Below are 15,779 nucleotides of genomic sequence, written 5' to 3'. Positions count from 1 at the left end.
AAAGAATTTATTTTATTTGTATATATTTTACATTTTTTTTAAACCTCATCGACAAATGACCTGGTCAATATTAGTGTTAAAAATCAAATGTGACCTTAAGGGCAAAACATTTTCCCACTCCTGAAAAAAGTGCATAAAGTTGATCCGAATGAATAATTGTGCTACAACCTTGGCATGTAATACATCCGCCAACCAAAAGGGGGTGGCAATAAGCAACTCTGGGTCTATATTCGGTAAACAGGCCGGCGAAGAACAATTGCTTAGCGCTTTCCCCTTCCTACCTAGACACATTAGAAAAGGCGCTAGACTATGCCGAAGCTTGAAGTTCCCTAGAATCTTTTTAGACTTGTCATCCATTAGAGGCGCCAAGCGACTTAAGAGTAACATTCGTTCCGTGCTGATTATGACGCCCAACAGCCAAGGATAACGAAACCTACCGATTAAAGCAATCCTAAGGAGGCAAGGTAACGTAATGACAACGGCTGTAGAGGCTAGCGGGCGGCACGTTGCATCACGTTTTCCACTGCTATCTAGAAGCTAGCCGAATGAACCTAGCTTCTTTCACCTGCTTATTCTTACCCGGTACACAGAATCAAATAAGGAAAACAAATCTGTTGCCCGTTAAGTAAAACCGAACTTCGATGCATCTAGTAGCTAAGGTACATGCTATGCTAGTGCTGTCAGACCACACGAGCGCTTCGAGTTGTAGCTGCTTAAAACTGGGATATTTTTTTCATGCCATTTCCTTAACACTTAGTTTTATAAGCGGTCAAGAAGACGAGCGTGGCTGTTTGCAATGACCACCGGCAGTGATTTCCCCAAATGGTGTTGAAAATGTGCCAATTTTACACGAACATGCGTGAACTGCACATTTTGAGCGCACACTTACACTGCACTACATCTTATTAAAACGGCCAACATTTAATATTCCACCATACCACGGATTCTGGATAGTGTTTTTTTTCTTCTTCCCCTAATCGTTTTAGTTGCACGCTATCATTCCGTGACCTTTGCAGCCTGATAACTCAGCCAAAGTGGATGTAGGCGACTTGTGACGTGATGTGTAAACAAGTTACAAATGATGTTACCTCGCGTGATGCATCCACGGGACGCTGTGAAAAAAGTAACGGAGAGAACAGCTGTTTGCTTACATCATGCTCTGCGCTAACTAATGTTGATCTGTGCCCCGCCGCGTTAGCCACAGATTAGCATTTTAGGTAACGGAACATTTCACATACTTTGCATGTCCAGCGATCTCATTTAGGAGTTTGATTGTGCGTTGACTTCGAGGCTTGCACGCTTAAGAGTCACTTAGGTTGTCTTGTAATGCACTTTATATAATCTTGACTAGATTTCGGGAAGCTAAGGTAGGTTGTATAATCATCGATACTGCCCAAGTTGAATATTAATTCAGGTGTCACGATGACTAAAAGTGTGTTTAATAGATGTTTAGAACGTGTGTTCATGCTTCCTTCATAAATGTTTACTCCCGACTGTCAGCCTTGCTGCGCAGGAGTCCGCTTGAATCCATTGTTATTTTCCACGAGACCGTTAGGGAGCGCCGTTTGTTTTTGCACTTTCCATCAGTGGTTGTCAAACAAATATTTCATATCCCACAGCAATGCTGTGGACACGTCCTTTCTGTGCAGTATTCCATCGCATTTATTTGTTAATTGGTAAATACCAAGGACCTGATCATGACTTAGAAGTGGTTTTCATCCAAATATTTTAATGGTTATGACTTACTTTACTATAGTATACTTTAGTACGTCACGAAAATATGGTTACGTTGCCAAATTTGGGATGGAACTTTCATAAATTAAAGTTTCCCTGTCTTGTAATAGTATGCATTTTTTCTTCCGCAACAAACATATCTTATGTTAAGATACATTTCTTGTGATTATAATGCATTTGCCATACCTACATGAAATTCCATTGGAGTTGGTAAAATGTTTTGCTTAAGCTTAATTTTTGCTCCTTTTTTTCACTGTTCTGTATGGATAAAAAGGACACAGATTGAGGGTACAAAGTTGATTTTTTTTTTTTTTTTTTTTAAGGTAGTAACTGTGGTGGTACAGTGAAGCCAAGTGTATCTTTTTGTTGCACTTCTTTTTTGTGTTTTGGGACTGTCGAACATGATTTACAAATTCAGTTTTAACACTATTGCGCTTTGACCACAAGCTACTCTTGACACATGTGTCCATATCATTTGTTGTTGATCACACTGCCAAGTTTGAACAACTGGGCCACAACTGCTTTTACAAAGAGTCATTTGTACTTTGAAACTGGGACTTTGAAACTGGGATTTGATTTTATTTTTTTGCAAACCACATGGTAGCAAGTAACTAAAAAGACACTTTATTGGTCGTATAGCTGTTATGACAATGCATTACATTTGAGTTTGCGGGGAATCGGTTTAATTCTGGTACTTGTATGCCACTAATATATAGACAAAAAGAAATATACCATGTTTTAAGGTACGTTGTTCTTGCAGTGAGCCATGCATGAGCTGACAGCCCAGGTCACCAGCAGCCTGCTGCCTTTCCCTGCGGTGACCCTCGAGGCTGTGGGAGAGGATGAGATCACGCAGGACTCCGTGCTTCACGGAAAGTTTACCGTCGGTGGGTGCAGGGCCAATCTTTCTTTCATGTCATCCAGACATATAGTTAGATTTTTCTCAATGCTTACTTAAAAGAAACCTGACGACAAACTTGTTGTGTTCTGGGTTCATGAAGGCCGCGGAGGACATGCTTGGCTCGCCAGCGGCCCCCATCTTGAGATTGTCCACGCACTTACAGCTGAACGTATGTCTGCATACCGCTTTCGTGGTGGAGAAGAGCCCCCGCCCAGTATCCTCACGGCGAGGGACTTCAGTTGGCTCAAAAGGTCAGAGCAATGACTGTCGCTTTCTTCCCATTTGTACTTTTTTACCCCAAATGTATTTCCTTCGCAGCCGTTTGTATGTGTCTTTGTTGTCATGAGTCAGAAACAAGCTCACTGATGAGTATTTTTGATGGGTACATTTGCTGGGGGAAAAATCTGATTCTAATAATGTTCTTGATCACATTAGGTCTGGGTTGCTAGTGGGCTTGGAAGAAACAGAAGGCAGTGTGCTGTGTCTGTATGACTTGGGACTGTCCAAAGTGACAAAGGCTGTGGTTATACCAGGCAGTGTGAGTTTCCTCTGCTCTGCACTAAATGACATCACAACCTCAATCTTACAAATCACATTTTATGTAAAAACGTTTTATGCCTGTTTTTTTTTTTTTTTTTTTTTTTTTTTTGCTCGACTGTAGATTACAGCCATTGAGCCTTTAGTGAGCTATGGTGGGGCAAGCACTTCCACCCAGCACCTCCACCAGAGTCTTCGCTGGTTCTTTGGCATCGCCGCTGTCGTAACAGATATCGGCCATGTTCTGCTTGTGGACCTCTGTCTGGATGACATGTCTTTTTGCCAGAGTGAGCTGAAGGCTTCAGGTGAGCTGAAGGAGGCAGTACTACTGTGTAGTGAGTGTCTCATTCTAAGTCTGTCGTCCCATTCTTGGATTTCACAGGTTTGCAAGTAGTGACCAAAACTGCGAGAGAGATTCCCAGGCTCCGAGAAGTGAGCCACAGAGAGGGCAGACACCTTTCACTCCAGCTCAACGGACCAAGTGGTGTATCCGCTACAGCCCTGCAGTACATCCCCAGAACAAACCAACTGGCCGTGGGCTTCTCTGATGGCTACTTGCAACTATGGAACTTGAAGTCTCTCAGAAAAGAGTGAGACTTTCTCTCATTTCTCAAAATATACCTTTTCGGTCTTTGGGCCAACAGAGTAATGTGTAACCGTGCGCCTATTAATTTCACGCCACTCATCTACGGACTGCAATGCAATGGAACAACTTTGAAACCTGGTGTTCTTTGTTGGGAAAACATTTTGATTCTTTAGTTTACACGATATTGCATATTTTTATGGAACCACAAACAACATCAAAGTCAAAGTCAGCTTTATTGTCAATTTCTCCACATGCCAAAGACACACAAAGAAACCGAAATTTCGTTCCCCCCCTATCCCACGGTGACAAGACATGGCTCACAACAGACAAACAAGTACAACAAAAGCGTGCTGAATAAATAATGAATAAATAACACAACAATAAATAAATAAATAAATAAATAAATAAATAAATAAGAGGAGCAGGAAAAAAAAGGAGCAAGTGCGCGTACAGCAGACATTCCCGAATATAGCGCAACAGTGCCGCACGCTACGCAGAAGGGGGTAGCGAGTTCAGGGCCCTAACAGCCTGGAGAAAGAAGGTGTTGGCGAGTCTGGTGGTGCGGGAGCGCAGGCTCCTGTACTTGCTCTTTTGCCACAAGCACATTTAAATTAGAACTGTAGTTAAATTAAGGCTCAGCAATGTTTTTAACATCCATGCGCCTTGATCAGTGTACAGTAATGCTTACTTGTGGAAGACACTACTCCAGAGCAGTATTGTATCTATATATTCTAAATGCAAGTGTACAAATGCCCCTGTTGTACTTGTAGATACCACTCCCAGTTGGATGGTGGCAGAGTGCCCGTTCATGCCTTCACTTTCCAGGAGCCGGAAAATGACCCCAGAAACTGCTGCTACCTCTGGGCTGTCCAGTCTTCTCAAGATCAGTAAGTTTACAACACAATTGCGTGAACTAACCGTATTTAGTTGGCAGAATACCCTTCCTGCAGGTTCAATGGATCCACTCAGTCTCATCTCTCATTTCTTTTGCATCCACACAGAGAAGGCGATACGGTCAGCCTCCGTCTGCTACAGATGGCTTTCAGTGAGCGGAAATGTCTCACCTCAGGGAAGATCCTCTATGAGGTATGAGGAACATTACGACTTCTGTCTAAGAAAAGCGCTCGTCCCCGCCTGCCTCCTTACCTGTTGTAATGCTGCTCAGGGTCTAGAGTACTGTGAGGAGCGTTACAGTCAGGAGCTGAGTGGTGCGGCTTTTCCTCTCAGAGCCCAGACCACCAACACCCGTCTGCTGAGCTGCCGGACCATTGAGAAATTTCGACCCCACCCAGACAGGGATGACAGCCTGAATGAAGGTCAGATTGGTCGCATATTACTGACAGATATTTGTATTTGTACATTGCCATATATATCCTCCTTCCTCCATCTTTCAGTCGCATCTCCAGACACCAGTGTGTCCATCTTTAGTTGGCAAGTCAAGGCCTATGGAGAGGGAATGCCATCGACCTACATTGGGGTTTTTGACATCAACCGTTGGTACCATGCACAGATGCCAGATTCATTCAGGTACTGTGGAGCTTGTGTGGATTGTTGGCAACTTCACTAATGTATTTTGGGTTGTTTTAAAAGATTAATCAACTCTGTTACTCTCTGTGCCTCTAATTGCCCCTTGGGGATAAACGAAACTTCATTGATGCTACCCGCCTAAATGTCTTTTTAAAATGTAAATGCTTTCAAATGGCTAAAAAATGACCAATATTTAATACCTCATAGGATAATGACTATAATTTGCGCAGTTAGTGCTAATTGAGTGTTAATTGTAATTAAATATTGTTATCAGCTCATTGGGACAGTAACTTGAGTTGCTTTGTTTGTTTTTGTTTACAGAATGGGCGAATCTCTGCAGAACTGCCCCTATCTGGCTGTTTGGTCTTTGGACCCAGTGATACAAATGTCTGCTCAGAAGATCTTACTAGATGTGATTGTGCATGATCACAGTCTCAATCGGGGCCTACCTTTAACTTTTCCCCCACCAGAACAGTACTTTAACCCGACCGCATACAACTTTGGTAAATGTGTTATCTGTTTACATGTTGTCGTTTTTAAAATAAATTTAAACTTTGTTTGCTGGTTTGGCTCAGGTTTTCAATTGTTGTAATACTTTTCTATGTAATAAATTACCATAACATCAGTCAGTTTTCCTTTTTTTTTTTTCTTTATAGATGCTACTTGCCTGTTCAGCTCTGGAATTGTTCATTCAATGTGCTCTGGATATCAGAAACAGGTTTGTGGCTCATTCGTTATATTACTCATACAACAAATGTCTGTCCATATATTTTTTGAAGAACACCTTGGCTGAATGTTTCCATTGCATTCCTCTTCCACTTTCAGACCTTGAGCTTTTTGAAGAAAGCTGCTCCATGTTCCAGTGATGTCATTTCCAGCAACTACTCGCGCTGCCTCATGTCAGGACTCCTATCATCTCGTCTTGCTGACGCACACACCTCCAGTCTCTCTCAGGTGCACGTCATTTTTTTTCCCCAAGTAATGTGTTATGTAATTGTGCATCTCTTGCTGTCTTTTGCGTTTTTCTAACTTTATCCTCTCAAGCCTTTGGTATATGACTGAGTCATCGAACAGTTTTTATTGTCTTCTACAGAAGCTTCATTTTTTTCACCACAACATTTATCAATTGTTTATAGGAAGAGCAACTGGATGCCATCCTGTCGACTGCAGTAGAGACCAGCACTTTGGGACTGATCACTGGTTGTATCAAGCAGTGGACTACAGAGGGTGAGAGGCCGTGTCCAGAAAGTTAGATATTTGTTTTCTGTTTGGCACCACTCCATATAGACTGTGATACTTATTTTTAATTATGTCCTATCAGAACAACCTGGCTCCGCACTAAACCTTCGCTATATCTTGGATTGGGCCTGGAACAAAGTGACCCAGACCAAGGAGGAACTGGATGGCATTTGTATGTTCCTGGACATTCTCATTTGCAATAGAACACCATGTTGAAAAGAATGAGAACTTTAAGGTACCATCAATTGTCACTTGTGTGTTTGCACCCAAGGTGCACCTCTGTTCGACAGCTCGTCCAACTTCACAGATCCTCAGACTATACAGCTGCTGCAGCACAATCAAAGACTTCTGGAGAACCTCGGCACCATCTTCCGCTGTCTGCTCACTGAAGCTCAGGAGCTCACGCAGAAAGGTGATGCACACATTTCACCACATGCTGAAACATTGCTTTCAGTCATTGTCTGCCAGAGGTTTTAGAATAGAGTCGATATGGCAAATATAACGTAATCTGTTTATGCTCTGGTTAATAGTTATTAACGCATGCATGAGAAATTGCTGATGTACACAATGACTACTGAATCACAGTAATGCCAGTCAGGTTTGATCATCTTCACCTCGGTTTCATATTTACAGTCGAGTAGATTGTAATTAATAGTTGCGACTCTTTATTGATTTATGCAGGTCTCGTGGGACTCATGAACAAGAATGTGGCTTCTAGTCTGATTTCCAAGTACGCTCAAGTGGTCCTCTGGTTCTGTCGCACTGGCCTACTGCCTGAAGTATCAGGTAATCATGTTTGGGAAGAGACTTTTTCATTATGTTTTTCCACTGCGCGGCTTATAACTTGTTTTCTCTATAGATGTTGATGCCATGCAGATCTCCAGGCCTTTCTTCAGTCACTCAGTCTTTAGCAACTATTACTCTATTCGCAGGGAGGAGCTCACCTCTTTGGCAAAGTGAGTGCTCTTATTTAATTTTTATTGTTTTCCCTCCCCAACTTTATTTAATGTGATACTTTTGTCACAGGGGGAAGTGGTGTGCAGACTGCCTCATGATTGACAATTTGGTTGGCCAATGTGGAGAACATTTGGCCAACCTATGGAAAAGAGATGAAGGTGGAACAGGACAATACCCTCCACCGAGCCTTCATGTATGCTTAAGTGTACCTTATCTTAAAAACTCACCATACGTATGTGATGCAAAACCATTCATGAACAGTTGATTATGAATATCTCATCTGCAGGCTTTGCTGGATATATATCTACTGGACAGTGTTGATGAGGCTGCAAAACATGCGATTGTATCCTTCACAAACACAAGTCGGCCATACCTTTGTGGTTCATTGTATCAGTATGTCAAAATCATATATCTATGTGTTAGCCTTGACTTGCTCTTGGGTAATCTACCTATTGTTGGATGTCATGTGGTCGTTCCCCAATGAGGAGGGATCATCGGTGGAGTCTTACCCCATAGCTTTTGACGTCCCTATTGGATTACTTAATCTAGTGCAAGGCCTTTGGTTGCTGGACCACCGTGACCACCAGGTCTGCACGTACAAATATATGAATAAAAAGCAACTGCCAACATGACTATTATAACTTAAGCTAACTTCTCCACTGTTTCCTATCCCTATTCCCTGTCTCTCCTGATCAGCGTTCATTTGAAGTGCTTCTGAATCCAAACACTTCTCGGTGTCAATTTGAGTGGCTGCATGAGCGTGTCCTACAAGCGTTAATGTGTGAGGGCCAACATTCCATGGCACTCCGCTACTTTAACGCCACAAAGCCCCCCGTTTGCTCCATCTCTCAGGCCAGACTCTATCTGGCTGTACTGCTACACAACAAGTAAGCAGACAAACAGCAATACAGCAGTAGTTGAGTTTTTATTCTGTACGGCTGTTACTTTCCAACATGTTTGTGTAGCTTCAATAACTTCCCAATGTTCCTCCCACTCCCCAGGTGTCTCACTGAGGCATTGTCATTGCTACGGCAACACTCGAATCTTCTCAACAGGGCTGAGCTGCTTGTCTTTGTGTACGAGAGCTGTCAGGAACTGGGCCTCATCAACGAGTTGCTCAAACTGCCACTTGGCCCCACTGAGCAGGTCACTTTTGTCTTAATAGCTTTTAAAGTTTATTTGTAAAGATACTTAGCTTTCTAGTTTACCATCACTTCTTTGTTTTGTTCTTAGGAGGCTTTGGAAATTTTTCTACAAGGTACGGGCGGTCTCCAAAACAGAGAAATACTAATGGTTCATTACCTTCAGCAAGCTAACTACATACCAGCCCTGCGACTCAACCACAGCCTCAAAATGCAGCTCGTGGTATGACATGCATCCAAACACAAACTCTTTGCAACTTAAGGTCATTTGAATTGTGAAACAATTTGTAATTGCTAAGCTTCAAGAACAACTGTTCCCGTCATCAGTCTTTTACGTATATAGCTAATGAGTTAACAACCATTTGCTCTTGTTGCTTTATTGTTAGAATGAGCGAGACCCAAAGCTTAAAGAGCGATCAGAAACCCGCAACGCTATAATGGAGCAGTACGGTAAAGTTCTACCCAGAGTTCAGAGGAAACTGGCGATGGAGAGGCCCAAACCCTATCAACATCCCAGCACCATCTACAAAGAAGGTAACATAGGCATGAACTTAGAGAAAGCCTTCACATACATCATATATCTTAATTTTCTCCATTGTGGTGCAGTGACTCGTCCACAGCCACTCTCAACCATCAGTAAGCGTCCTGCTAATCAGAAAGTGATGTCTCGAGCGGGCTTCATCAACAATGTCTTGAACAAGATTGAGGAGGTGTGGTTGGCCAAAGGAGAGACCCCACCGTCTTCCCCTGCTAAGAGGTAAGCTAACAACAAACTAGATAAAGCATATTTTAATTAATAGCTTACTCGTGTAAAATTGTGGCTTTCTGTTCAAGAACTGCCAGATTCCTGAGCCCACCACCTAAGCCTGCATCTCAAGCTCAAATGGAACCATTCCTGGGAACGCCAATAACTATGAGCTCGAAACGAAAGTCAAGGTACTTCCTTAAAAGCCAGAGTAAAGCATTGTTCCATCAATCAGACTATTCAATCAAATAAAAAAAATGGACTCTGTGTTCACTATTCAAAAATTTTTTCACACTCCTCCCTCATCTCACATTTGACATAGACAGGTGGACTTTATGGTTCATCCTTCCTGCCACACGCCTCGACCTCTTCTCAGCCCTGACAGACCCTCTTGGGCCATTCAAAAAAGCACCACCAAGGTCCCTGAATTCAGCTTGCTACAAACTCCACAGATCGTGAAGGTGAAACCAATTGTTGATCCCTTGTCACCGTTCAAAGTAATATCATTTTCTGTCAAATTTTAACATACATTCCACTTCTTGTCCTGTCAGCGTGCTCGTGCCTTGGCTGCTTCTGGTGCCATCTTCTCAGATTTCACCCCTCAGTCCATCCTCCGCAATAGCCAGAGGCCCACTCCCATGGCCACTCCTTCTGCATCACCAGGGCGCTCAGTCACCCCTCCTCTTCGCAGCAAAGACAGCAGGATCTCTTTTACCCAAGTCGCCGGATCTGCTGCATTGGAAAATGACACGCATTGGACCAATGGCGTAAGACCACTTCATCTATGCCAACTAATGGCTATGTCTTGTATTGTATTGGGATCAATTGTATCTTTTGTATTTTCTTCTCTAGACGGCAGCAGACAGTGAGATTAGCCTACTCACCAAAAGAGCCAGTTTGCCTCGCCCACGCAAAACCTGGTCTTCACAACTTGATGACAATGAAGAAGCGGAGTCGCCCCATGTGAAGTTCATGCCACCTGAAGGTGGTATTCCCTCACCGCAGCTGAGCTGTTCTGTAAAGGAATCATTCTCGGTCCAAGAAGCTGGAAAATTAACCAACCCATTGGACTCCAAGCAAGCTCCACTCAGCTTGAGCTTTGACACAAGTCAGATGACGGACACCACTCTGGAGTTCTATGACGCAGACGAACATCAGGAGGATGAGCATATCGACCCGGATAAAGATGACGTTGTGACTGTGAACCTCAAGTTTTTGAGTGAAAAAGAACCAGAGCAGAACTTAGTTCCAGCGACTGAGCCAGCTTTTCTGCAGCTATCAAATGATGTTGAGAATGAAGACCAGGAGCTCAAGGAACAAGAGACTTTTGAAGATGAGATAGAGATCGCTGCGGAGCAAGAGGATGACAACAAAGTAGAAGTGGGGAACCAACTCGACGAGTCGGGAAGCGAACAAGAAAATGCTGAGCTTATTGTCAAAGAACAAGAAGTTGAATGGGAAGTGGAGAAAAAACCTGACACTGAATCAGGGAGCAAACAAGAACTTGCTGAAGTAGACCAAGAACAATTATCCGGTCAAGGTAATTAGTTATTAGATTCATCACATCAAGCACATTTGAAAGGCCTTCTTTCATTCATTGTGTGACTTGACATCACATGTTTCTGTTGCTAGGTGACCTGGTCGACACTGCCCCAGAGACAGACTCTCATCCTCAGTCGTTGATCGCAGAGAACAACACAGCGCAGTCAGAAGTCCTCGAGTCCACTGCCATTTTAGAGCACGCTCAAGCCGTCACGTTCACGCAGCATGTGAACGTATATGCAGATGGCGACGCCACAAAATTCATCCAGCGCATGAATGCATTTGGAGACACTGAAGCTCCAGCCTTCACTGAGCATGCACAAGCATGTGGAGACACTGACCCAGCTGAGAATTTGGAACAAACAACAGGTGTGACCTTGGAGAAATAACAATGCTCGAGTGATTATTTTATTTGTATGAATAAATAATAACCACTCAATTCTTCATCCATTAGATTTGACTGAATTTGTGGAACGGCATTTGTTTGGTAGTGGCCTGTCTCCTCCTCTGACTCGGTCTGGAATTCATACCTTATCACAGCCAGCCAGCGGGTATGTGTTTTGATTTACCCTCTCCATATTACCAATACAAGGCATGGGAGTTAGAATTTCTTTGATCAACTATGGTGGATGAAAATAATTCCCCCTTGCTTTATTTCAGTGAGGTAGAAGAGGAAGAGCAAGCTTGTGCCGAAGCTCCACCCACGTTCTCCGACCAAAAATCCACCGCCTCAGTGTCATCTTCCGAGTCGACAGGCACAGACTCCCACTGTGAGGAAAACGCGTGATTCCCTGTGCCCCATTTAAATGCTCACATGCTTTTTTCTTGTCTCCTAGCGGTTGTTAGTTTGAAGGATAGCGAAGAACTTTCGAGCTCCGAGTCTGAAGAAGGGGATGAGGATGAAGAGGAGGAGGAATCTGATGAGGCAGAGGCAGAGAAGGAAGAAGAGGAGGACTCTGGTAGTGAAGTGGAGATCATTCAGGAGGTCCACGGTAACGGGACGCTACGAGGCCTCCCAGCCAGCTCGGCATTTGGTCATGAAGAACACAATGACTTCTTATCGACTTTCTCGGAGCAGGAAGCTGCCCAGTTTTCTCTTTTACCGCCAGGTGTTGAGATGAAGGTATTGTACAAGTGAAAATCAAAATCAAATAAATGTCAGGGTTGGGCTTAAAAGCACTGTTTGTTTGCTTGCTTCCAGATGGTCGGAGAGGAAATCGAAGGAGAGGTATTAATGGTGAGACTTGGCGCTGATACGGAAGCGGCAGGGGCGCTTGAGGATGAGGGGCCAGTGTCGTCCTACATGGAGCTCAAACCTTCGACCACTCTCTTGGTTCCGCTTCAGCTCATGGAGGACCAACAGGAGGAGGTGGACAGCGTGCCACTCCAACTGCCTGACCTGCAGCAACCCGTCGCACCAGACGAGCAGAAATGTGAAACTCATGGCACTTTCTCGTTGGTGCTGGACATGGATGAAGACGGCGATAAGGTGGCAGATGTTTTGCCCGCAGAGTATTGTCCCCAGCCACCGGAACTTATAGCAGTGGCCTCAGATGATCTTGCAACAGACCCAAATATTGTCCTTCTGGCACCTAATGTGCTTGAGTCTGAGGTGGTCACACCAGAAGATGATGGGAATGAAATGGAACTTGAAGATGAGAATGAAATCAATAGGCAGGTTGAGTCACAGAACGAAATCGATAGGCAGGTTGAGCCACAGAACAATTACACTGAGGCAGAACTGAATGTTGAAGACCCTCAAGAACATCTCGCTGCTAAAGAGCTTGAGCCAGACGTTCCAGCAGACTCTGAACCCACCCCACTGCAGGACGCTGCAGAAACTGTGGAGGACAGAGAAAGCGAGAATTATGCGATAGTGCAAGATGATGCCTATGTGGAGATGGAACAAGAGGCCCCTGAAATAGTGCAAGATGATGCCTATGTGGAGATGAAACAAGAGACACCTGAAATTGCTGAGACCCAAAAGGGCTCTGAAGAAAACAAGCCTGCTGAAATGGAAGAGGCTGTCAACCATGCAGAGACCACAAGCTCTCCAGAGGAACAACAGCAACATCTTGATAATAAGGAAGAGCGTCTAAGTGAGATCAAAACAAGTAATGAAGAGGTTCAAGAAGCTTTCACTTCAATCAATGAACCTGAAGAGCATGTCTCAGAAACCTCAACTTCTCAGAAGAAGACATTTCAGTTCACTCCCACCCGAATGACTACACGGTCGAGGAGAACGGTTACGTTCATAACTCCTGTCTCCCTGGAACCGGAGGTTGGAGATAACAACCAAGAAGTCTCCTCCTCACCCAGTCGAACCGCTCGAAAGAAAGAAGCCAAAATTCGAGCCGATACACCTCGGAGAAGCTCTCGAAAAGTTCCTCAAGTCCAGGAGGACAGTCCAAAGAATGCCCAGGATCAGGAGGAGGGAATGGATGTTAACGATACATCAGCTTTACAAATATACTCTAACGCCTCTGCCTCCAGACGACGAGCTTCTCAAAAAGCTGCGCCTGTAAAAACTCCTCTTAGAAGTAAGCCGGATGCCAGAGAGGAGGAACCAGATGACATTGCTCCCAAAGCAGCCACCAAGACTTCCACCCGTGCCAAACGCACAAGCTCTCTGACAGGCACCCCAAGGGGGTCCAGTCGGAGGGTCATTGACAGCAGTGAGGTGTTACAAACAACAACACTGGAAGTCCTAACAGAGGAGAACAAAGAACATGTGGATGTTTTTTCACCGACGGTCACACGTAGCACCAGAAAGACCAGGCTCAAACCATCAAAGGAGGAAGAGGACGGAATGCAGCCCAACTTCAGCCCCTCGAGAGCCACGCGTCAGTCCAGGCGCAACACTTTGAATGTCTTTCCACAGGTATGCGGTCACCTCTCGTGTGAATTTACACTAGTGCAGGACATAGAAAAAAACCTCAAGGTTTACAGCTGCAAAGTGAAGACAAGTGGCACTACAATATAATATCAATGAATCAAAATTCAGGTCTGTGGATTTATTTACAAATTGTAAATTTAAGAAATTACGCAGATCTGAGTGGCTGGACTGGTAGATATTTGTGATGTCATATTTTGCCGATCAATCAATGACATCGCCAACTCCTTCAGAGTGCAACAAAGGAGGCGAGCATCAGCCATGACTTGCACGAGCCCAAAGTGAACAGCACGGCGGGTCGCGCGAGCCAACGGCGGACAACCAGAGGAAAACTGTGGGACCACCCGGAGGAAGACATGGTCTTACTGGCTACACCTTTGGAAGTGAATTCGGAAACGCCGGTAGCAGACGCCCTCATCAAGAGGCTCCAGGACGAAGAGAAGCAGCAGAAAGGTACAATGTGAAACGCCATTTTCAAAACGTGACCTAGTGCACTACATGTTCACATAGGCTACTGTTGTTATTCCCAGGAGGAGCTGTCGGAAAGATCTCAAAGACCAGGAGTATGACATCATCCATAGATGTCCTAATGGTGGATTCTGCAAAGGACGAGACCAGCGCAGGAGAACATTCATTTATCTACTTGCCCTCACGGAGGCGAACAAAAGGTGATAGTTATGTCAATCTCACCATCAATAGTTCAGAACTATTCTGGTCCTCATATGAGTGTGTCTGTGTGTTTGTCAGCCGGCAGAGCAGAATCTCCAGAGTCTACAGGCCCCAGTGAAGATGTTCAAATGGCCGTCACGCGCAATACGAGAAGAGGTGTTTCAAAGGTCAGCATTTACAGTTTTAAAATAAAATCTATGGATGACCTCGCCCTTCTATCCATTTTGAAAGTCAAATGTGGCTTTTTAGAGGACAAAGGTTTGCCCATTGATAGTGTCATCAGATTACTAACCTGTTTTGACGTCAGTTGTTTCATGCTTTTCAGAAAGAATTGATTTCAGATGACGACGACACGGGAAAGGCAAAAGCAGTTTCCAAAAGCAGAAAAAGTTCCAAACGAACAGCCAAGTAAGAAATGCTTTGGACATATTCCTTGACTACTATAGATTCATGTCAATTTACTCCGGTCAACAATTTTGTACTCATTTTTCAAATCAGAAGTCAAAGATAATTTTTTTTACAAGTAATTTTTTTTTTCTGAACATTTTCTGTCATTTTTAAAGTTTGATATATTTTAGGATATCATAGTTACATGTCTAGTTTTCTCTAATAGACATAGCATTGTTAAAATTTAAAGGATGCCCATCCCATTAGCATCCTTTCATTTTTCTTCTTTTTGTTTTTCTCGACACACCACCTTAAAATCCAGATCTGCCGCAGAGCCGCTTCCTCTAGTTGAAGTGGATTTGATCTCGCCGCTGCCCAGCCCAGCCAATCCGGCCCCGCAAGCCCAGAAGAGAGCGAAGAAAGAGCCAGCCCGGACGTCATATGGCATGAACCTCCGCCGTAAACGCATCATGGACAATATTTTCACCAAGCCCGTAACACGCAGGAAGAACCTTTGATTGAAAATAGACTTAAAACTGCTGCTAAAAGTGCTGCTCAGTTTTTTGGGGGGAGGGTGGGGTGTTCAAAGCCTGCATCAGTGGCAATTGTTTTGGTCTGAACCTGGAAGTTATTGGCTGCTTTAAGACACAGAGGCTCCTGTTAAAAAGCACCAGACAAAGGTGTCACTTTGCCTCTTGTGAGGCTTTAAATTTATTCACTTTTACATTTTAGCTGTTTAATTTTTAATATCTTTAAACACTGCTGTTAAGAAAAGCAATCAATGTTTCTAACATGTAAATGGTTATTTTTTTGTTCCAAATAAAGTTAAATAATGACTCCTAACTAATTATGTTCATTTGGAAGTTTTTTCACCCACATTTACTTACTACAGTGATCCCTCGCTACTTTGCGGTTTGTTT

At 43.8% G+C, this 15,779-nt stretch overlaps 1 protein-coding gene across 1 annotated transcript; it reads left to right on the top strand.

Annotated features, from left to right (window-relative positions):
* The first annotated feature begins 257 nt into the window (after window positions 1-257).
* On the top strand, window positions 258-15,702 carry ahctf1 (AT hook containing transcription factor 1). The gene is made up of 40 exons (XM_049719009.2): window positions 258-464; window positions 2,495-2,621; window positions 2,736-2,886; window positions 3,071-3,173; window positions 3,297-3,477; window positions 3,555-3,762; window positions 4,529-4,645; window positions 4,760-4,844; window positions 4,924-5,074; window positions 5,153-5,285; window positions 5,607-5,788; window positions 5,942-6,003; window positions 6,111-6,239; window positions 6,422-6,512; window positions 6,607-6,696; window positions 6,796-6,936; window positions 7,206-7,310; window positions 7,384-7,480; window positions 7,551-7,674; window positions 7,768-7,827; window positions 7,925-8,068; window positions 8,178-8,368; window positions 8,483-8,627; window positions 8,715-8,846; window positions 9,010-9,157; window positions 9,230-9,380; window positions 9,458-9,559; window positions 9,691-9,829; window positions 9,920-10,135; window positions 10,221-10,908; window positions 11,001-11,279; window positions 11,365-11,461; window positions 11,571-11,680; window positions 11,747-12,033; window positions 12,112-13,791; window positions 14,037-14,256; window positions 14,334-14,471; window positions 14,551-14,639; window positions 14,798-14,880; window positions 15,182-15,702. Exons 2-40 carry the CDS (start codon window positions 2,501-2,503, stop codon window positions 15,375-15,377), a joined length of 7,566 nt encoding a protein of 2,521 aa, XP_049574966.1. The 5' UTR covers window positions 258-464; window positions 2,495-2,500; the 3' UTR covers window positions 15,378-15,702.
* Window positions 15,703-15,779: the final 77 nt, after the last annotated feature.

Source organism: Syngnathus scovelli, chromosome 4 (assembly GCF_024217435.2).
Source record: "Syngnathus scovelli strain Florida chromosome 4, RoL_Ssco_1.2, whole genome shotgun sequence".
Lineage (NCBI taxonomy): Eukaryota > Metazoa > Chordata > Actinopteri > Syngnathiformes > Syngnathidae > Syngnathus > Syngnathus scovelli.
The sequence above is the reverse complement of the archived record's forward strand: the minus strand, read 5'-3'. Positions and strand labels throughout refer to the sequence as shown.